At 37.3% G+C, this 22117-nt stretch overlaps 1 protein-coding gene across 1 annotated transcript; it reads left to right on the plus strand.

Annotated features, from left to right (window-relative positions):
• Positions 1-1420: 1420 nt before the first annotated feature.
• On the plus strand, positions 1421-7396 carry pnpla1 (patatin-like phospholipase domain containing 1). Its single transcript, XM_069140577.1, has 7 exons — positions 1421-1628; positions 1711-1943; positions 2047-2112; positions 2200-2403; positions 2752-2812; positions 2916-3164; positions 7341-7396. Exons 1-7 carry the CDS (start codon positions 1421-1423, stop codon positions 7394-7396), a joined length of 1077 nt encoding a protein of 358 aa, XP_068996678.1.
• The last annotated feature ends 14721 nt before the right edge of the window (positions 7397-22117 follow it).

Consider the following 22117-nt stretch of genomic DNA (forward strand, 5'->3'; position numbering starts at 1 on the left):
TTCTTGGTTGTTTGTATATAATATATATAGATATATACTGTACTGTATATACTGTGCATTTTATATTTATATTTTATATTTTTACTGCTATTTTACTGCTATTTTATTGCTTTTCTATTGTTCTATTATTATCTTATTGCTTCTGTATGCTGCTGTAGCGAAAAAAATTTCCCCTCGGGGATTAATAAAGTAACTACCTAACCTACCTAACCTAACCTAACCTAACCTAATAAAGTATCTATCTATCTATCTATCTATCTATCTATCTATCTATCTATCTATCTATCTATCTATCTATCTATCTATCTATCTATCTATCTATCTATCTATCTATCTATACAAGGGAAAGTGTATTAATGTAGAAGAACTATTTGTATTTTGTTTTAGTAAAAAAAAAAGAAGGCCATCAGAGCCTGTTGAAGATAACGATGTTTCCATGTCTGATTCCTCGATGAGGTAATTGGGGAGAAAAGATCTATTGAAACTATTAGGATGTGTAATTCAGTGTTTCATTAGTCACCCTCATAATTTGTCCATTGCTGACTTCAGAAACAGTCAAAAAGCCATTTAGAGTGCTATATCACATGGGTATGACCAATACAGTTTAACACACATAGTACACACAAGTAAATTAGACTTGAGATAATTCATAAAATGGAACATTTGTGTTTTGAAGTGTCTCAAAGTTTTTGTGCCACATAATGGGATACAATAAAAAAAACTAACAAACATACCTGTCATTTTAAATAGACGCTCTTTGCTTTACACATGTTTATGAATCAGTGTGAATAAAGGGACTGGCATCATTTTGCAACATTTAATTCTCTCTGTTGTTGTTCTTTTTCTCTGTGGACTCTGGAACAAGCCTGAGAGTCAAAACAAAGACGCCATTCATTTCCATCGGACCGACGGTTGGTACATCGCAGAATTCTAGATACTATCAATTTTTGGTATTTTTACACTTGAAATATCTCTTTCTCTCATGCCCACATCTTGCCCTATATTTGACAATACAGAAAGTGTCTCAGGAGCCATTATGCTATAATCAAGCTGGAGGGATAAAAGATCTGTTATATCTAACAGGACTTATAAATCAATGATTTATTTGTCACACTCATATTTTCTTTGTAATTATCCTAAGAACTTGAGGCCTTTAGTTGGCCTTCCAATAGTCCACTTTAAGAAACAAACAAGAAGCCATTGAGGTTATTATATATTACATCACATGAGCATGACCAATATGGTATGTCTAATTGTGATGCACTTAAAAACACGGAATGTGAGACCCTCATCCAGTTTTCACTGGATCGTTCGTCTGAGCCTGCCTTAACTTGGTATACTTTTGAAAATATTTTTTTGCCACAGCTTTAATGCTATTTACCATTTAAAGATCAAACAGATCATTGAACACTTTTTGAAAATGGCCCCCGGTGTTTCCAGTTGTCCCTACATTGAACCTCCTCAGTCTATCTCCTTCTCTGGATCTGGATTTCTGGTCACATACCAGTTAGGAGTTGCCCAGTCTTTCCTGAATTATTCACCCGCGATACTGCGCTCTGCACCATGTGTCCTTGGAGCTTCTGCTGGATCTCTGGTAGCAGCTGCTGTGGTCTGTGAAATGAACCTGAGTAAGTGACTCTATCATTTAACCTAAATTTACTTTTGTTGGTTTCACTTATCCTTTCTGACTCTAAGTTCTCTATTTTGCAGTCGCCATTCTGGATGAGATATTACACTTTATTAAACAGATGGAAGCCATTACACTGGGACCACTTAACCCCTCAATCAATGTCTTCCACTGGTTGGAGTCTGTTTTACAAAAACATGTTCCTTCTAATGCGCACCAACTGGCCAGTGGTCGCCTTGCTGTTGCAATGACCCGGCTGAGTGATGGCGAGCACATTGTGGTATCTGAGTTCCAGTCCAAAGAAGATGTAGTGCAGGTATTTTTGCATCACTGCTTCTACTGGTTGATTCCTCTGTAAGACTGAGCAATGTACTTTGTATGCATCCTCATTACTAACAACTGTTGCATGTTGTTTTCAGGCTCTGCTCTGCAGCTGCTATGTGCCTTGGTACTGTGGTTTTCTGCCTCCATCCTTCAAAGGAGTTGTGAGTATTTGGTGGCCTTATCACAAACTTACTTGATTCAGGCAACTTGTTTGGTTGTGTAGCAATATATGTCATCTTATCTGACAGCGTTATTTGGATGGCGGTTTCAGCGGCATGCAGCCTGTATTCTCCAATTGTACACTGACGGTGTCTCCATTCTCGGGAGAGACTGACATCTGCCCTGCTGATACACCCAGCATGTGGGACATGGTAGTAAGTGGGAGCACTCTCAAGGGCAACGTGGCCAACAGCTTCAGGATCATCAATGCTCTTTACCCAAGAGCTTTTGAGGTCAGCCCCCTGCTGCCAAACTGTCCTTATCTAGATTTGTGTTCTCATGCTATTGTGGTGTAATGGTAGCTGCCTAAGTGGGTAAAACAAAAGTTAATATCATTTAATATTTTGAGAAATATAACACTGTATATATGTAAATAAAACTTGAGTTGATTAAGAAAGTCATTTTTTATTTTGAAGAGTATTTAATAGTATTTGTGCAACATAACATGATACAATAACCAATAAATATACTAATCAATCTTTATCATTTACTGTCCAATACCTGTCCAACAATTACATCTACACCTAATTTAGTCATTTCATAACATTTAATTCTGTTTGTGCTGTTCTTCTTCTCTTCAGACTCTGGAAAAAGCATTTCACAGTGGCTACAAAGACGCCACTGATTTCCTTCTGAGCAACGGTGGGTTTGTTGCAGAAACCAAAACACTTTAAATTTTTGTTATACATGAACTTAATGTGAACTAAAAAAAAGTTTCTCCTTAATGTCTTTCCCTCATGTGCAGATCTCACTCCATATTTGCTCAGTAACACAGTGTCCCAAGGGCCACTCAGCTACAACCAAATAAATGCACGGAGTCATCAGGAAGCCCCCATAGAGAAAAAGGAGATGAAGGTGGAAAAGGAGACCACCACAAGGACATCTTTTACAGACAACAGATCCATGCAGATGCAAGGCAAATCTGCTGAGGAGGAACCCACTCGAAATCAACCAGTTAAAGAACCTTTTCCTCATTTCGACGTTGTCAGGAATGGTATGGGTGGCACACACAAACACGCACAGATGCAAATACTAAACAGTTTTTTCATAGTCTTCTCTACTTTCTTTATATTTATAGATCTAAATTTCAGAAACAAATCATTGAGATTACAGTAAGACTTTGCAAAAACTCTCTTTGCTCACATTTATATCTTTCAGTCCTGCTGGGAAATGTGATGACTTGTCTGAACATATTTGGACTTCCTGCGAGAATCTTGTCCATCCTACTCCTGTCTCTAATGCTGTCGTATTATGCCGTTCTCCAGACAAGGCAGAGGTAATAAATACATGCACCGAACACAAATAAATAAATACACTGAAAACAACACAGACAGGCCAAGAGAAATAAGAAAGAAGAAGAGCTTTGCTTAGAAGATCAACGCTAGAGTATGTACGTTTATTATGCAGATTAAACCAACAGCTTATCAGTTTATCAAAACAAAATAAGAAAACCCACTGACTAGCGCCTCTTTAGCTCCCTATTTAGCAGTAAATTCCTGAGGTTAAGAAAAAACATAATGCTTTAATTGAGTCTAAAAAGATTTAGAGTTATTGCTATCACCAGCGTTTTTCCCACTGTTTTTAATCTGTATGCAGCACTAGACTCACTGGCTGCAGTTTCTTGTCTCATACTTTTTCATTTTTTAGAGCATGATTGCCCTCAACTCACCTAAATCTCAGCAGAAAATAGAACAAATAAGCCTACGATTATTTCCCAAATCATCAAAATTTCCCTGACCGAACCAATCCACACCACATTTAACTTTGGCAAGTCTTTCAACTTTGGTATTTTTTCTGTTATTTGAAACATTATGTTATATGGTTAGAGATATGGTATTCTAAGTCCGTGGTAACAGAGACACTAATAAGTATGTTATTGTATGCTATATATATATATATATATATATAAAAGTATAAGTATATGTTTATTGAAATGTTGTGTTTTAGTGCATCTTTTCTGTTTCCCTCAGACTGGAGCTGTGGTTCAAGCAGTTGCCTGAGATTTTTTTCTGGACTTGGCACAGCCTGAGAATTTTTAACCTTTTTTTTTTCAACATATATTTCTGTAGCCTCAGGAGGAACACAACGAACCGGTACGATGACATCCTTAGATGAATTATTTCTGTATGGTGCTTTGAGGATCACTACTTTCCTATTTTCCTACACATTTTGTAATTAAGTTCAACCTGTTCATACTCATTTCAATCTGATGTGTTTGGACTGGACTTGACTCGTCTCTGTTTTTTAGGCTTATGCCCATGATCCTGCTGTGGCAGTGGCTGAAAGTTCAGGCAAAGTATGAGGTTCCACAAAAGAAAATGTGCACACCACCTTGTGATGACCTTTCTTTCCATTCAAACGATGTCAGGTGTGGTAATCTGCAAAAACAACTAATGTCTCCATCTCCGGATTACAAGAAAACGAGAGCTTACCAAGCAGAAATGTGAACACTGTGGCTTTTGTCTCGATGGTCACATGCATTTTCTGAAACAAAGCTGTTTTAAGTGACATTTTCATTGAACACACTGAAAAGTCTTGCAAAGACTATTCAAAGGGGGCTTAATTTTATGTAAGTTAGTACAAATGTATCTATTTTTTCCACACTTATTTAACTGTATTACTGTATCAGTGGATTGCAGACCTCCACTAAAGCCTATTCTACATGTAAAGTTTCTTTTACAGTCAAAATTGTACTGCATGTATGATAAAATAGTTAAAGAATAGTTATGAATGCAACCGGACAGACAGAAAAGTAAAATTAGCAAGTGAAACTAGACCTATAAAAATAACTGGTGTTTAGTCTAAAGATGGCAAAAATCATTCATATTGAAAGCTTGATGTTTTGTGCTACTGGATAATTGGGCCTCTAAAATAAAAAAAATTTGATCAGTGGTTCAACACAACATCTTGATGTATTTAACGCCTTACTTAAGATGCTGAGTAATTATATGCCGAGTCCTGATATTATTTGAAATCTTTAAAATTATTTTATATCATGCCCAAAGAACAGAATAACACACAGTACTTTATTGTAATACATTAATCAGATGTTTTGTAGTTTGCAGTGATTGCTGTTACCAAAACAAAAAGTGGCTGCTGACAGAAGTGTGGATGCCAGTGGTTCCTCAGCTGACTTGTGAATAGATAGAAAACAACTATCATGCATGCATCCATTTTTTTAAATTTTTTAAAAAAATTTTTTTTACACTAATCAGGTAGCCAGAGTTTTAGTGGAACATTCTTGACAAAAACTTAGCTGCGTGTAATTTTTTCTACCGTGTCCCTAATTTCCTTTTCACAGGAAAGTGACAACTAGTCCTGTGATGTGTTATTTCAACACTGCACTCTTTCACTTCTGCTCCCTCTCAGTGCAATCAGTTGATTCCTCACTATGACTGTGCACTAATTCACTGGTGAGCCTCACTGTCCTCTGGCATTTCCTTATTTCCATTTTAGAAGTAGCTGCCAAAAGATGTAGGAATTCTGACAAATAACTCCAATGCATATGACACTTTTGAAATCAATGTACTTTTGGAATCGTGATTGTGACTGCGAATCAATAAATAGTGCTGCTCTTATGTCGTTTTGTGTAGTGCATTTTTATTATAGTATAAAAGCATTGATTACCTTCTAGCCTATGCTAGCTGTTACTGTTTAAATTTGAGAAACATGACAGTAGTGTAAAGAATCTATGTATTTACTTAAGTACAATTTCGAGGTACTTATACTTTGCATGAGTATTCTAATTTGATGTTACTTTATACTTCTACACCACTCCATTTCAGAGGGAAATATTGTACGACACATTGTTAAAGATTAAACCAGGGATTTCAAACCTATTTGTCTTGTGACATCTTACAGAAAACAGTGTGTAGTCCGGGTCACATTTCAAATGCCTATGAGTTGTTAGCAGCTCCACAAAATAAATACTTTTTTCCTCTTCTGACTTAATTTCAACAATGTTCAAATGATCCAATAGCTCACCAAAAAATTAAAGATCAGAGAAAAAAAACTCCAAAAGCTGACATTTGTGAATCAGAACTGTCCCAGTAACCATCTGACGACCCCTCAGATTCATCAACTGCCCCTGTTTACAAAACTGGATATAAAGTAGTTCGAACAAGCCTCAGTTGCAGCAGTTACAACTGCAATATTTTTTCAGTCATTCCACACAACCCATGTTGGCCAACAAACAGAAGGGTTGACCATGATATTAGTTTGATCATAAAAGTCTGATCAAATACATAAGGCATTATCAGCAGCCCAAAAGAGTACTGACCTTGAAGCTGTCACCTGTGATATAGCAGCTCTTAATACAAGGGAAGTGTTTAGATAATTTAAACAACAGTGATACTGTTTCTTCCCATATCATTTTTACAAACTCATTTTCCCTTTCCTGTATTTTGTGCTTGTAATGGATGAACTGATTTTAGGATGAAAACACAGATTTTTTTTTTGGACAGATTGTTATTCATGTTGTACCCACAAGTTTTAAAACTCACCAAAGGCTATGAGGCCTTTTAGATGAAGAATCTTAGTTTAAAAAAAAAACAAAACAATGTTAATTTAAATTACATTTTTGTGTAGTATGCTGTACCTGCTGTCTCCAGTTAGTGCAGTATACATTTCAGATTTATAAAATGTGGAATACTGACATTGAAAAACATTTATTTTACAAAAGCAACAATTTATTTGAGATTATGAGGAATTCCAACACCTCATGTTGAACCCACCAGGGTTTATAATCCTAGTGTGTTCACTGTTCCTGGATGGGTAAAATGCAGAGGTCAAATTCCTGTTTGTACCCGAGTGTAGCCTAACACACACAAATAAAGTGTTTCTTCTTCTTTATTGAAAAGAGAATAGTTCATCTATTGACTACAGTCCCACTACAGGTACACATTTTCAAAGTATTTTTAAGCCTTTTTATAATTCCATAACAGACAGCACAGAGGTGACAAAACGAAACTGCTAGACTGTGCCTACACAGGCTTTTACCAGGGATGTAGCTGTTCACTGTCAATTTCTTCACCCCCGATTTACACCACACACTCACTTGAACAGCTCTTCCACCTTTCACACTTGTGTCTGAATACTAACATGTGTTGGCGCAGACCTGGAACAGATGATTTTGATCTCCGTTCCCTATGTCCTTTTTTTGTTGTTACAGATGGCCTGTTACCTGCAGAGAAATGGTCTTATATAATGAGTGTGGATGGATCATAAGGATAACACACACATCTGCTGCTGTTCTACATCAGCCAATGATCCAGCCAGTCAGCCGGCAACCAGATGGCTTTGTAAATACAGAGCTGAGACACATGGTGGTGTCTGTTTTACTGAAACTCGGATTCATACAATCAGGACATGCAGAAAAAGATGTGTTTATTAAAAAAAACACATGTAAATGAAAGCTCCTTTCCTCCTGACTATCAAAAGCCTTCAAATTTTGATTCGACAAAATGATGCAGCACAGACTGCTCTCTATATCTCTTTAGGGACAAAACCTCTAAAAGTGCATAACCTTTTCACCAATCTGTCTGGCAACACAGTGAATATTTGTAATGGCAGATGGACAATCTTTTTTTTTGTGGTTTCAGATAAAAAGGAATGGCTTGTTTTGCGTGAAAGAGAGCAGAGGAGAACAGATAAGGGGGTTGGCGGTTTTCTTATCAATGGTGTCATTGCGGAACTGCTCCTTGAGATGATGGAAATGGGCTGTGGCACACACTGCCTGACAAACTGAGATTGTCTCCATCTCTGTCATGCTCTTAAACCCCACCCACATATAAATGAATAAAATATAAGGTTAAAGCAAAACTAACCAACAAAAACAAGAAAAAAAAAATTCTCCCACGGTAAGATTTGATATTGTGTGTCTGTGTGTGAGAGTTTATATCTGAATGGCAATCAGTTCAAAATTAATGAAACACAATAAAAAAGAAGAAACGTTTTTAAAAATTTTTTTTCACAAAATGATAAAGCAGCAAGACGGAGGACTGCTTGTTCCTTTGGATGAATGCAGCTCATTTTACAGCACTTTCACAAGTTAAGAAGGAAAACTGATTCACTGAAGAAAAAGCAGAAATGCTTCTGTACAGAGGGTGAGGCATGTAGTCTTTGAAGTCATTGAGTCTCACCCCAAATGACCACAGTGAGAGAATGTCTCGTGAAGGTGTTCTGGTAGAACATTATCTTATAATGAGTGTGAATGCTGCTGCTGCAGCAGTAGATAGTAGTTTGAATCTGCTGCAGTATGCAGTATATTACTCTGGCGCTGCCATGCAGGTACAACGACCCGGGCGACCACACAGCTGAAGCAAGTTTACCAATTACCTCCACTCTGCTTCCTCTGTCTTGTCACTGTCATGCCATGGAGACTTAACCAACCCCAAACAATAACTATTCCTCAGCAGAATAGCGTGTGATATATCCTTTGCGACAACATTTTGACTGTTAAGAGTGCTTTCAGTTTTGTTTTTGTTTTTTTCTTTTACCAATCCCCTGTTACTTTTTGGAAAATATAGATTTTTTTGTTTTTCTATTTTTCAAACCTTCGGTGCTGTAAATTCAATTGAAGCATCTCTATAAATTATGTTGAGCTACATACACAATGAAGACTCTTTACACTTGAGTTTTACAGGAATTGACCCTGGAGCAGGGAACAGCAGCTTTAGAGTTTCTTCACATCAGTTTGTCACTTCAGGCAAGCTCTAGTAAGCTTCTGGCCTGCTCTTGAAGCATTCACACTGCATTTTCTTCAGGAAATGCACATTATGGTATTTTGTTTTCTTCAGTTTGTCATATAATTTGTTGTTGATTGAGACTGGTTCAAAGTCATTATTGCAACTTCATATCACAAAAATGTTTGGTTGCTGGTCTCCATCATGCCCATTCTAGTGTGTTTCTGTACAAATGGTGACTGATTTACACTTGAGAGAGGGTTCAAGGTATTAGAGATTGTTTTGTGTCCAGCAGGGGCAAAGTCCTTGTAGTGTTTGTGTTTTCTTTCTCCTGCTTTTTTGTCTCTTTTCCATCTCCTGTGTTTCAGGGGCTGTATTCATTATGCCTGCTATACAAAGAGCTGCTTCTTGGGGAAAAATTCTTAGAATTATGATGCTATCTATAAATTTCTTGTTAAAGTCAAGACTAGTAAAGTAGTGAAGTAAAGATAGAACCATCATAGCCCCAAAAACTGTTGTGAGGAGGACTTTTAGGAGGTTTAAGGATTTCTTAACAGGAGAAAATGGTGTAAAGACAAAGACGTACATGAAATATTCCTCAAATGTTGAATGACAGTAAATTCATGCTACAGATTAGACCTTGCAGTGGTGATGTTTGTGGTCTATTTCATCAAAAACTTGCTCACATATCAATCAATGCAATAACACAAAATCACAGCACAAAGGTATTTGACAACTGAAAAAAATGCAACAGGACAGCAGTGATGACTCAGATCTGTCGCAACTTTCTACCAGTTGAGCGAATTACAGCTCCTTCACAGCCATTCTTCTGGATGTCACGGCCCATTTTCTGCCCATTATCACAAAGAGGCTGTTTTCACGTGAGAATATCAATCTGGATTCATGTTTCCTGGCATGATCGGATCAAAAGATGTCTTGAGTGACCACTTGTGTTCAGATCTCACTTCCCTGCTCTTTATGCAAATGAACAAGTTCTACGCCACAGAAGTATACAAGTAAATAGGCACAAGAACATGAACAGAGAAGAGTTTAAGGAACAGGCATTTAACAAAACAGACGCTCACTGTTCCTCATTTTCATGCTTTGTCATTTAGAAATATACAACAAATTTCATGTTTGTAAATGTCTGTACACTCGAGTTTGTAAGTCTAATTCACAGCCTGAAACCTGAGGGCCTAAATTGGTTGTGTCTGATTAATTAATATGTTCCAGCGTGTCTCCACTGATGTGGATTAGTGAACTGCGTAAGGGGGCGCTGTCTGATCTGTGTTGGAAACTACACAAAATAAACAAAAAGAAAAGAAAAAGATAAACCTAAAACTATGGTGAAACGAGCGTCTCGTTTAGCCTGTGTTTTAATTTACTAATAAGCTGCTTCATAGCTGTGAGTTTGCAATAGATATCTTTCACTTTCTGTACAGTTTAACTCTGCTTGGCAGAATCACACTGGAGATAAAAATAAAAATACCAAAAAGAGCGGGCAAAGATCTTCAGGGGAACAGCTGAGTGGAGGAAAATAAACCTCCAAAACTAACGAACCTGACGGTAACACGTGAAAGCTCCAGGTCAGATACAAACACAGGAATGTGGAGATGCATTTATTTTAATTTATTCAGAGGATGTCAGCTGCATAGGCTGTCTTCCAATGTGGCCACAGGGCAAAGAGAATGTGACCACATGCGTCTCAGACCACCCCCGAATGTGGCCTGGGCAGATCGGATCTCAATGTGTCATGGGTGTGAGTACACCCGGTCCTTTGCTGGCCACTTGTGATCTGATCACACCAGGATGCATTGATGCAAGCTGCAAACAGGAAAAAGAGTGCATCTTTGATCCACTGGTCACCTTTTAAAGGAATGTATCACCCAACAACAACACAAGATCAACCACACCTCCTCACTAGCTGGTCCAGGCCAGTCCACCATAAGTGAGTCTGATCAGTTCTTAATAGGCACCAAGTGTAGTTCATTTAGGCTCCTTTAGAAAACCCTCAGATCAGTTAGACATTTCATCCCTGTAATGATTTGATTTGAGCTGCGTTTGTGCATTGTTGTGTGCAATGAGGTTCTTTAAAAAAAAAAAAAAAAAAAAAAAAAAAAATTGATTTAAAGATTGACAGATTGTTTTAATGTTGTAGGCCAGGTTTTCAGTAGACTGCCACTGACACCCTGGGTTTTTATGACAGATTCAGAGGGGACTGCCTGTTCCTGCCCCAAGTGAGAGCTGATTTATTTTGTTTTATTGAGATCATAGTCTATTGAACCTCTTTTTTAAAATAACTATGTAGTGATTTTTGGTGATTGTTTTTCTTTTGCAGTTCTGACTGCAGTTTTGACGTGGTTTTTATCTTTAAGTATTTTTGTATGGTAAGAGTTCCAAAGTTTATTTTTTCTTATTTTTTAATGAAAGTGTTTTTAATTTTCTATCCCCTTTCTGTGTTCTAGAAAGGGTGGTTGTTTCAGTCCAGGGCCTATAGCAAGTGTTATTTGGTCTGTTTTCACTTTGCACATTATTTTTTTTGGTGTAATCATGTCTCTGTGTGCGTGTGCAACTTTACCACGCCTTTTCATTGTTGCCTAGAGTGGGTTCTCCCCCTACATTATCCTGACTTGGTTGACAGCTAAGAAATGTTTAACAGGTTAGTGAATGGGGCTTCAGGAATCAGTGAGATGATTGGGCTTCACCTGTGAAGTTCTAGTTATGCTTATTGATTAGTTGCCTCAGACTCCAGTCTGGCCAATCAGGGCCCTCAATTAAAAAAAAAAAACAACAAAAACAAAAACATACCTTAGATTTCCAATAAATAAAGTATTTGAATGACTTTTACTTTCATTTCCTGTGATAAGTGCATTGTTTTGGGCAAGCCTGATTAAAAAGAAGGTATGTGGTGAGACGATTTAGGACACGGGTAAGTTGGAGTAAAAAAATGGAAGCTGAAAACCAGACTGAAATATCGCAACAGCTTTTAACCCCCATAAATTTGTACAGAAAACGGTCAAATTCAATTGTCGGGTTAATATTGCAGTTTTAAAGACACGCCCATAGGTGGCGCTGAGCGCCTGAAACAATAGTCAGTAGCCTACTCGGGGGGTCAAAGGGGAAAAATACGAGGGCGACAGAAACACGGAAGGAAAACGAGCAGGGACGCTGCTAACCGCGCATAGACGCAAAGAAGTTACTTTACTGCTTAAAAGTTGATGTAGAAGTTATTGAAGACGGAAGTGGCGTGTTTCGGGGTTTTATTGTTCACACGAAGATCGCGGAGGATCGGAATTTGAAGGTTAATCTGGCGAGTAAATGCTTTTTTCTTTGCTCGCTTAAACTGAACGTAGCTTGGCTTTGCCTTCAGTACGAGCGCTAAAGGTTTTGCGGAAATGTTTGTCACGTGATATTTTTTATTCATTGTTGCTGATGACATTTTTTTTTTTGTTGTTTTTTTTTGGCGAGCATTTAAATTAGAAATGAGAGCGTGAAATGGGAGACTGCGAAAGAACTGAAAGCTCTGCGTGCATGCGTGCGTGCGTGTGTGTATGTGTGTGTGTGTGTGTGTATATATATATATATATATATAGAGAGAGAGAGAGGCTGGACATTAATTCAAATTTGAACTGTACCTGCAGGTTGGTTTTGTTGCACGATTGCTGCTGCTGCTGCCGCCTGTGGAGGACCAGAGGAGCCAGATTCTCCGCTTGGATTACAGATAAACTCTCACAGAAATACACAGTTGACTGGACAAAACGTTTTGACTTTACTGAGCTGCACTAAACTTCTTCAAGGGGAAAAAAAAACAAAAAAAACAGACAACCTTGCACGTGAAGAGGGAATTAACGTCGACTAATTAAAATACATTGAACTCGGAATGTAACACGACCCAAATATTAAGAGACTGAACAGTAGACAATTTAATTTCAGTTTATTTTGGATTGGCATCCGAGTTTAAGCATTGAATGAAAGGGGCAATTTGAAGTTATATGTTTTTATTTAAGGGGTCTTTATATTTTCATTTATTTAGACAATCCAAGTGAAACATCTGAAAAGGTTATTTTATTTTTATCTTGTGGGGGATTCATGAATTTTCAATTTTATTTTTTTTCATATGTCTTTCTTGTTATCCTTCTGACATAGATGGGTAGATTACCATTACATTTGGTTCAAACACTCACAGGAGGAAACCAATCACATCATTTTTCCTGTAGCTCCATCAGCAGGTGAATTTGATAATTTGTTATTTATTAAGAAAAATCTACTAAATTATTCTCATCATCTTCCGATGTTCTCTTCACTTAGTGCTAATTTGCCACTGTTATGCAATTTACAAAACTAAGATGGTGAGGATGGTAAATATTACATTTACTTAACATCAGTATATCAACTGGAGAATAATTCTTCGTCTTTAGATGCCAGGGAGGTATGCTAGTACCACGCTTTGTCTTGTCTTGAAGATGGGTAATCTGGGGGATCTGCAAGGGATAATTTAGATTAATTCAGTTCACTCAATCAACAGACCTAAACAGATGTTGTCAGGTTTCCACTAGGGAGAACTCGCGTGGTTTAATGACAGTCTGTTTGTGTGTGGCTGCCTCTGTGTTGCAACAGAGCGATAAACAGCAACAGATTGATAGGTTTTTTTTGGGTTTCTAATCTTTTCTTCCGTCTCTTCCAGCGTTGTATAAATTTAGATCAGTTTTTTTTATATTGAGAAGAGCTATTTTCCGATGCCTCGCGCTAAGGAGTGTCTGTTCGTGGTAAAACAGGCTGGCAGCGCTCCATTTGTCTTGGTTGTGACTGTTTCACCCTTTGCGTCTCTCCTCAGTTGACATTTTTATGAATCTAATCATGCTTTTAATTCAGGTTTTTCCTCGTGGGTGTGTGTGTGTGTGTGTGTGTGTGTGAGAGAGAGAGTGTGTGTGTGAGAGACACTTACAGGTTCCATATTAAAATCGTTTTAACTTTCATAGTCAAAATCTTTTTTTTTTTCTTTTATTTTACAATGTATGCAATTGTTTATATTCGCGAGCAGAACATTTTCTGATCATATCTGTTTATTGCATCAAAACAAATTAAGTTATTTAACCACTCAAAATCTGTATCAACCCTGTTGAGACTTATCACAAAGAAGAATCCAATGAAACATAACCTTTTCTGGGTATAGCTGTTTCTCAGTAAGAAAAATACAAGAATTGTATCAATAATGACTCATCAATGTTTGTCCAATCTCTGGTGCAAAGAGCACAGCTAGTCATCTGTAGTCTAGTGTGCCCTTGTGTGTGAAATATAAATAAAAAGAGAATGAATCTCATTATTAGTTGCAATGAAACACAGTTTTGTTCTGAATTAGTCTCACAAGAAGATGGTTTAACCACCACTGCTATGGTATCCTCTCATGACTGTCAGATAAGGGAGGAAACTGTTCCCGTGCACAGTTGAGATGATTGTATCCATTCTATTTTTTTACTTTAAATCTTTTTTACCCAGGGTGAAAAGTTTCGCAAAGAGGAAACTTTGTTGTTTTCACACCTGCTTGCCTCCCACCCGTTCTCAGACGATCCAGTGGTGTTTTTTGGGTTGGGTTCCACTTGCAGATGTATTCTGTTGGTCCTTTAAGTGCCCCCTGCCACTTCTCAGTCACAACTTTGTATTTAATACTTTGACTCAAGCCATATATGAGCCATTACGAGTAACTAAATATTCATACTGAGCCTTTCAATGTACTTTTAGTTTTAATAAATCTATGTTGCAGCTGGGAATAGGGCTGCACGATCAGTCGTAATTAAAACACTAACGATTCATACCTCTATGCGTTCTCATTTATATATCTCATTTTCAGCAGAGCTATAAGCTGCGAACAAAACAAGCGCTCCTATTTACGCTCTCAACAAATACCAACTTTGCATTACACCTTGTGATGCAGCGCAGTGGAAAACAGTGTCATACCAAAAAGTGACCGTCTGCCATCCGTAAGAGCGTGTGCAGCCTGTTGAAGCTGTATTGCCCAGTTATATATGTCTGGAGCTGCTTTTATCTGGATCAAATGGTTATAACATGCAAATACAGGTAACTTTATGTCTGTGATGACAGCAACAGTGGGTTTTTGTGAAACTGTAAGGCTTCTTTTCACTGAATAATTACCATGGTAGCAGAAGAAGTGTTTGCAATATAGTGTAATCAGGGTTGCATTATAGCTGCAGAAGAACAACAGAGCTACTGGTACATCATTATGGTCATTTAATTATAACTCTGAATGGGCTATAATTTAGATTGGCTGTGATACGGTGGTGCCACAGGAACGGGGCCAATAGCCGCCCCCGGTCTCCCCATCTTGCAAAAGAAGAGAGGACAGATTTATTTGTAAAGCATGCCAGATTATATACAATCTTTCACATATAACCCTCATGAATAAAATCAAAGCATCTGGAGGCTGAGACAACCTTCCAGTCAACTGGGAGGAGCCGGAATCATTTTTTGGTAGGGGATGAACTGCATTCAATCAATTTTTGGTCTATTTTTGCTATAGAGATTTATAAACTAGTAAAAAGGATTGAATTGGTTATAATCTAGGACCCAGAGCAGGTCAAATAATGCAGAGTCGTAAGGAGAATTCGGAAAAAGATTACTTCGTCATTGTATTTGTAACCCACCTGCAAATCCTGTCAATAACAGTCTTAACTTTTTACGTTGAAAAAAAAAAAAGGATACAGCATACCAAATACACATAAACATTATAAACAATACTATCATATTGTCTGTAATGTATGCCGCATTACACTGTATTGCAAACACCTTTTTGGCCACAATTGTGAAAATTTGGTTAAAAGAAGCCTTACAGTTTCACCAAGATATTTCTTTGCTATTGTCATGAACACAGTTACCTGTATTTGCACGTTATTACCGTTTGACCCAGACAAAAGCAGCTGGAGACATATGTAAACTGGGGGAAACGGCTGCGTGCGCTCCCTCGGACAGCAATCAGTTTCTGACAGGCAATCACTTTTTGGTATGACACCGCCTGGAAGGACAACAGACAGTGAGGGCGACGGAGAGACACTAGAAAAAAAAACAAGGTCGCGTAAGGAATAGACGAGACTGAAGTTCTTTTTATATTCGGTGTCAGGTTTGCATTTAAATTGAAAAAAACAAAACTTTCCGTGCTGCTCCTGTAATCAGGCACTATCATAAACACTTCAATACACTTGAAAAAAAAAAATTGTGACCGAGAATCACAATTTCTGTTTTTTGTTCTTAAATCGGGCGACCCTAACTGGGAGTGTGAGAATACACCTATCAGACCAGGAATATCCCATTAGCAAAGTGGGAGGTTTTAGAGAGCTACGAGAAGTGGGCCGAAGTCAACTTGACATGGCAGTGTTGTGGCTATTTCACCTTATTTCCTGTTGAAATAAGCGAGACTTGGTTTGCCTAGTTAACCTTTTTTCTAGCTGTGTTGAATGTTAAAAACGGCAGTACATCAAAATGTGTACGACTGTAGTGTTGAAATAATGTTCAATAATTGACCTCCTGAGCACCATTTTGCACCTGTGTTGGTGTATATGGATGATGACAAGTTGTTTGTCTCTTTTCTGTATTCTGACAGCAGCACTAATAGAGCAGATTTCCTGAGGGCAGCCACATTGCCTGTTTGTACTCCTCGTGAACATTATGAACCTTGGAAGTGGAACATTTTCAAACAGGAACTTTCCTCATCTCCCTGAACGCACGATTTATTTCAGTATAATGCTCTTTTTCAGATGAGGTGATTTAATGTTTCATGTTTGACAGTCATTCATCTCATTAAATAAGAGGTCCATTAACATCGGGAATATATTTTTACTTGTTTCAACTATAGTCTATCTGAATCGATCAATATCACTTTAATTCCGTTGCTGTTTGATCATCCTTCATGGTAGAACTTTCGGAGCCAGGCAGTCATTGTGACCAAAGATATGCAAATAATTATAATAATACAATTACGTAAAATAAGGCAATTTATTGTCATGGCATCGTGGATGAATTGCACTTTGAGTGCAGTATTAAATGTATTTCTTTCTACTCTTTGCTTTTCACACTGAAAACACTAAATTCAAACCAAAGCTGTGAAGACTTGGTAGAAGAAGAAGTATTTATAAAACAAAACTTTTTTGGGGGGGGTATTTTTCTCAATAGGCCATTTAAATCTATCCTGGTATTTCCCCTATGACGGAACCCTATTATCACCAGACACGTTTAATTATAGATGATCACACACGCACACAGCATGACGCTCAGAGGAGGGAGGCCCCAGCTGGAACAGAAATAAACAGTTTGCCAGTTCTTTCCTCTGTGTCACACAAACTGTCTCCAACCCACGCTTATTTTGCCCTCCACGGTCTTCTGTCATCTCACTTGCTCCCCATATATCTCCCTCAGTTGTGGAACTTTCCATCAAAGCATCTCGTTAATGATGGAGTAGTCTCATGCATCTTTAAGCACTTGACAGGGATCTTCCACTGTGCAGTCTCAGCCCGTTGATCACACAAACTCACACACTTTTTTTTTTTTTTTTTTTGAAAGGCAACAGGGTAGCGAGTTCAATTCCTTGTGAATGATATAAAAAAAAAAAAAAAAAAAAAAAAGAACCAAAAAGAGAATTTACTTTGACTTATATTGTCGGTAGGCTGTATAAGCAACAGCACACCATTTTTGGCCATTATCTGCCTTTATGTAATGTTTAAATGTGTGAAAGTCTACATTTTTGTGTGGTACTTCCTGTACATGTGGGCCTTTTTGGGAGGCCAAACAGTTTAAACTCATGTCTCCCAGCAGATTAACTTCACATACTGCGTGCAAAAGATAACACTTCTTCCGTCACCTCCACAGACATGATCATAAGTGTTTAGACAAAAAAAATTTGAAACCTGGAACCGTCCTGGGCCAATCACACTAAATGTTTGCACGTGCACCGGTGTATATTGATACCCGTGGCTCTAAATCTTTGTTTAAATGTTTAAATTCCAATCTTTTCTTTATTTTCTTTATTATATATATGTGTATATAAAAAAAAATTAAAAAATAAAATAAAATAAAAAAAAAAAAAATATATATATATATATGTGTGTGTGTGTGTGTGTGTATATATATATATATGTGTGTGTAGCTCGGTGGAGTATTTATGAAAAAAGATGAATAGTCCCTTTAAAGTTAAGTAAAAGACAAACCTCAGATCCAGGTAAGGTAAGGGCGATGGAGATTATGTTGCCTACAACAGATAAAATTATAGTCAGGTTATAAAGATCATTATAGAAGAGATACTTTGGGGAATAGTTTTAGGGGGGGACCATTATGTCTTTGTAAAATGCCAAAATTTACAATATACTTTTTGGTTTTCCCAGATTTAGAATATGTTTATGAATTTGTAATTGCAGATATAACTCAATATATTGTACACGATTTGTTTATATCAGAAATACTGAAAGTATCTAGAAGTATTTGTTACCGAGTTTGGGTAATCCCTTGGATTACATTACCAATTGCAATTTTGATGAGGTATCTAGTAGGGATCGACCGATTATTGGCATGGCCGATTATCGGAGCCGATATTTAGCATTTTTCTGATTATCGGTATCGGTGTTTTTTTTTTCTTCTTTTATTCAATCGCCGATAAAAATATATATTTATAAAAAAAAAAAAGGCGCTGCTTGGGCTGTGATGCCGCGTCTTTTCAGTCTGTAGTCACCACTCAGTGTTGAGCAATGTCCCGCCCACAACTTTATGTGATTGGTTGCATCTCATGAGTAATAGCCAATCAACGATGGGAATTTCTCTGCTACAGAAGAAGCGCACTTCGTTTCAGTGGCAGAAGTCTTCAGCCCAGAGGACTGTGTTTCTAAGGTAAGACAGTAGACACGGCAGAAGTAAAAAAAAAAAAAAAAAACCACAGTCCTCTATGCTTAGGTTGCAAAAACATCACAATCATGTCTTATTTGCTTTCTCTTTTTTTAATTTGTTTTATTTTTTATTTTATTTAATTTTTTTATTTATAGTTTAACGACACACGTGTTTCATAAAAGTACGTCTCACACCGGAGCGACTCGTTATCCCGTGTTTCCCCCACCACTGTGTGGGGAGAGCAGCCCTGCAAACGGGTCGCTCATGCACTTTTCTGTCACTTAAAGTCGCGCTTATTTCTGTGCCGCTGCTCTTCTGTTTGCTCTCTGTGTATCATGAAGGGCGGAGCTGTCACACACGCACTCTCACACACACACACACACACACACACACGCGCACACACACACACACACACACAGCAGAACAGAGAGGAGACAATATAAAGCCCAAATTGCAATATACCTTAATAATATTACGTAGTGGCAGCATTTTTTTTTTTTTTTAAATTTAAAGTAATTTGAATTAAGTTTTGTGTTAGACTGTTATTCAAAATTTTGACAAAGATTTTAATTTTTACTGCAAATGTATATCGGTTTCACATATCGGTTTATCGGTGTCCTTGATTACCAATAATCTGTATCGTCCCTGAAGAAGCCATATCGGTCGATCTCTAGTATCTAGTGACTGTAATGGAATACAATTTTAGTGATCCACCCAACCTTGCCAAGGATAAGGTCGGATTGACTGGATTGTATTTAAAACTCCTCACTGCCATGAGAATATGGGACACACAAATACATGTGTCCACACACACACACACACACACACACACACACACACACACACACACACACACACACACACACACATACATATTCTCAATGAATAAACGGAAGGATTAGTGGGATTTACTCCTGGCAGATTTGATGGCTGATATTGTGATTTAGCATTTTTGGATGAGTATGTCCTTTTCAAATTCGACTTTGAATCCATGTTAAATAATAAGGCTCAACTGTGTGTTTAGTGAAAATACAGCTGTTATTAGAAGCTTAGAAACCTCAAATATCCTCATAGATAAACATCCTGTGAAGGAAAGAAGATCCTGTTGAAACAGTAAGGATTAAATAAACCGTTGAGTAGTCTGACATTTATGAATGCATAACGATGAAGGCCATAAAAGCCATTTTTTATGAGGGTAAAGGATAAAGATGAGTGACAAAGGCAGAGAGAGAAGGGGTTTGGAATAGATAAAAATACGCAAATTAAGCTTTGCTATTTTTGAATACTTTTGGATTTGGAGGGAATTTTCTGAAAGGTTTGAGTGACATGTTTGCTGATATTTTCAGGATGGCGGAGGCCATGGAAGTTCATTTGTTGTTAGATAGGACACTAATATATTGTCATCTTTATTCATGGAGCTTTTTTTTTTAAATTTTGTAATATGTTTTAAGAAAATGTTGATGTTCCCAACAGCCTCATGTATTCTCTCTGTCCTTTGTATTTTCTGCATTACATTACTCGCCTGCTGGCTTCTAGATGCCTGTTGCCGTTGCCTAGCAGCGTTGTCTTCATGACTCAACCATTTAAACTCCAAGCAAAGCAATACTGACACCTATGATTGCAATTAACAAGCTTTCAATTACACCTGTGTTTGAGAGTCAAGGTGACACTGAGATTTTCATATGTTCGTGTTGTGAATTTTAGTGACGGTATTTTGCTCTAAGAAAACCACAATTACTGACCACTGATGCTTGAAAACATGACAGAAGAACACGTTTTGCTTCTATGGCAGATGAGAGGGAAGTGGTGTGAGGCCAAAACTCTCTATACTGACAAAAATACTTTATCATAATAGCACGTGAAGTGGACAGTGTATCTAAATTCATACTTCTATTGATTCGAGCATGATATTTCTTCTTGTACATTAGATAACACAAATTGCAATCAGAGCCCTACACGAGTCTGCTTTCCACTCTTTGTGTCTGCCACAGATCTATTTCACTTGTAACCTGTTTCCGCACCTGCTTGTAACCTATCTATGTGGCTGACAGTCCATTACCAACAACCAGGTAGCGTGTGAACGCTCCTGTCTCCTCCCAAGTGTCATTCATCTCCCCTTTCTCTCTTTTCATTTGCAGCTCTGTTTTCGTTCATTGTCCTTGGATGTCCCTCACAGTCATAATTGGGTTCCTATTAGATTGTATAGCAGGAAAAAACTATTTTACTACTGCAACTACAAAATAATTTAAAGAGCAAGAACTGTCAAACAATACTTGTCTGTTATCTGCAGCAATATCCATTTGAAATAGTGATTTTGTTAATACTCCCAGCCCTGCATGCTAACACAATAGTCGTGATGTAACATACAATTAAATTCAGCTCTAAAGTTGCCTGTGAAAATCGTTTCATCTGCATTGCTAATTAGACTTTACTTGCAAATCAAAATTTGGTATAATCATTTTATTGTACATCACCAAACACCCTCTAATTTACTGCAGAAAGAAGGAAAGACCCACAATCACTTATGATGTATCAGGAACGTGGCAAATTTACTGTATTATCTGTGTTTAGGATTAGTTTTGCATATGTCTCTCAGAGCTACATGTTAATCAGTCACTACTGCACAAGCATTAAGTATCTCCGATTACTTATATTTCCGATATTTCTGCATAAATATGACCTAAAACATCATCAGATTTTTGCCCATGTTTTAAAAGTATATAAATGCAACCAATTTAAAACAAACGACACCACAATATTATACTTTGTCATTTATTTATTTATTGCGGAAAATGATCCAATGCTACATGCAAAAATATTAAACTTGCTCTCAGTAACTGTTTTGACTTCTGTTTGCAGCTATATAACTGTAACTAAACGTTTGTGGTAATTGTCAATTAGTCCTGCACATCAGCTTGGAGAACAAGGTTGGTAGGTGGTCCAACATAAACTGCTCGACTTTAAGTCCTCCCACTACATTTCTATTGAATGGTCAGTACTTTGACTTGGCTATTTCAAAACATTAACTTCATTTTAGATACTTAGTGATATCATTTTTCTCAAGGTTTACGCTTTAGATGCTTTATAAGCAATATTTTGTCATATTTAAAATGTAAATATTTTCTAATCGCATTCTGAATTTATTACTTTAAAATGGTTCACCATGGGAGAATGAGAAATCACAGTTCAAGTCCATTCCTTATAAGCACTGTACAGTCAATGTTTTGTGATAATCTTTTATGGCCGACAGGTAATTTTGTTAAATCAATTTTGTCATTATAATTATCTAAGGTTATATGGAAATGGTTATTTTTTGTCAAAATAACTGCCCACCACCACTACCATATGACCTAAGTCCTACAGGGGAAAGCTTTGTTGCGTG

The sequence above is a fragment of the Embiotoca jacksoni genome, unplaced genomic scaffold (genome assembly GCF_022577435.1).
Source record: "Embiotoca jacksoni isolate LCO1_2020_lvr unplaced genomic scaffold, fEmbJac1.0.p SCAF_9, whole genome shotgun sequence".
Lineage (NCBI taxonomy): Eukaryota > Metazoa > Chordata > Actinopteri > Embiotocidae > Embiotoca > Embiotoca jacksoni.

What these genes read in the sequence shown, in the direction of transcription:
- pnpla1 (XM_069140577.1), top strand. Translation starts at nt 1,421, where the DNA reads ATGGCCCCCGGTGTTTCCAGTTGTCCCTACATTGAACCTCCTCAGTCT. An exon ending in CCAAAGAAGATGTAGTGCAG is followed by an intron (nt 1,944 to 2,046) that starts GTATTTTTGCAT and finishes TGTTGTTTTCAG; the next exon opens with GCTCTGCTCTGCAGCTGCTA. An exon ending in CTCCATCCTTCAAAGGAGTT is followed by an intron (nt 2,113 to 2,199) that starts GTGAGTATTTGG and finishes CTTATCTGACAG; the next exon opens with CGTTATTTGGATGGCGGTTT.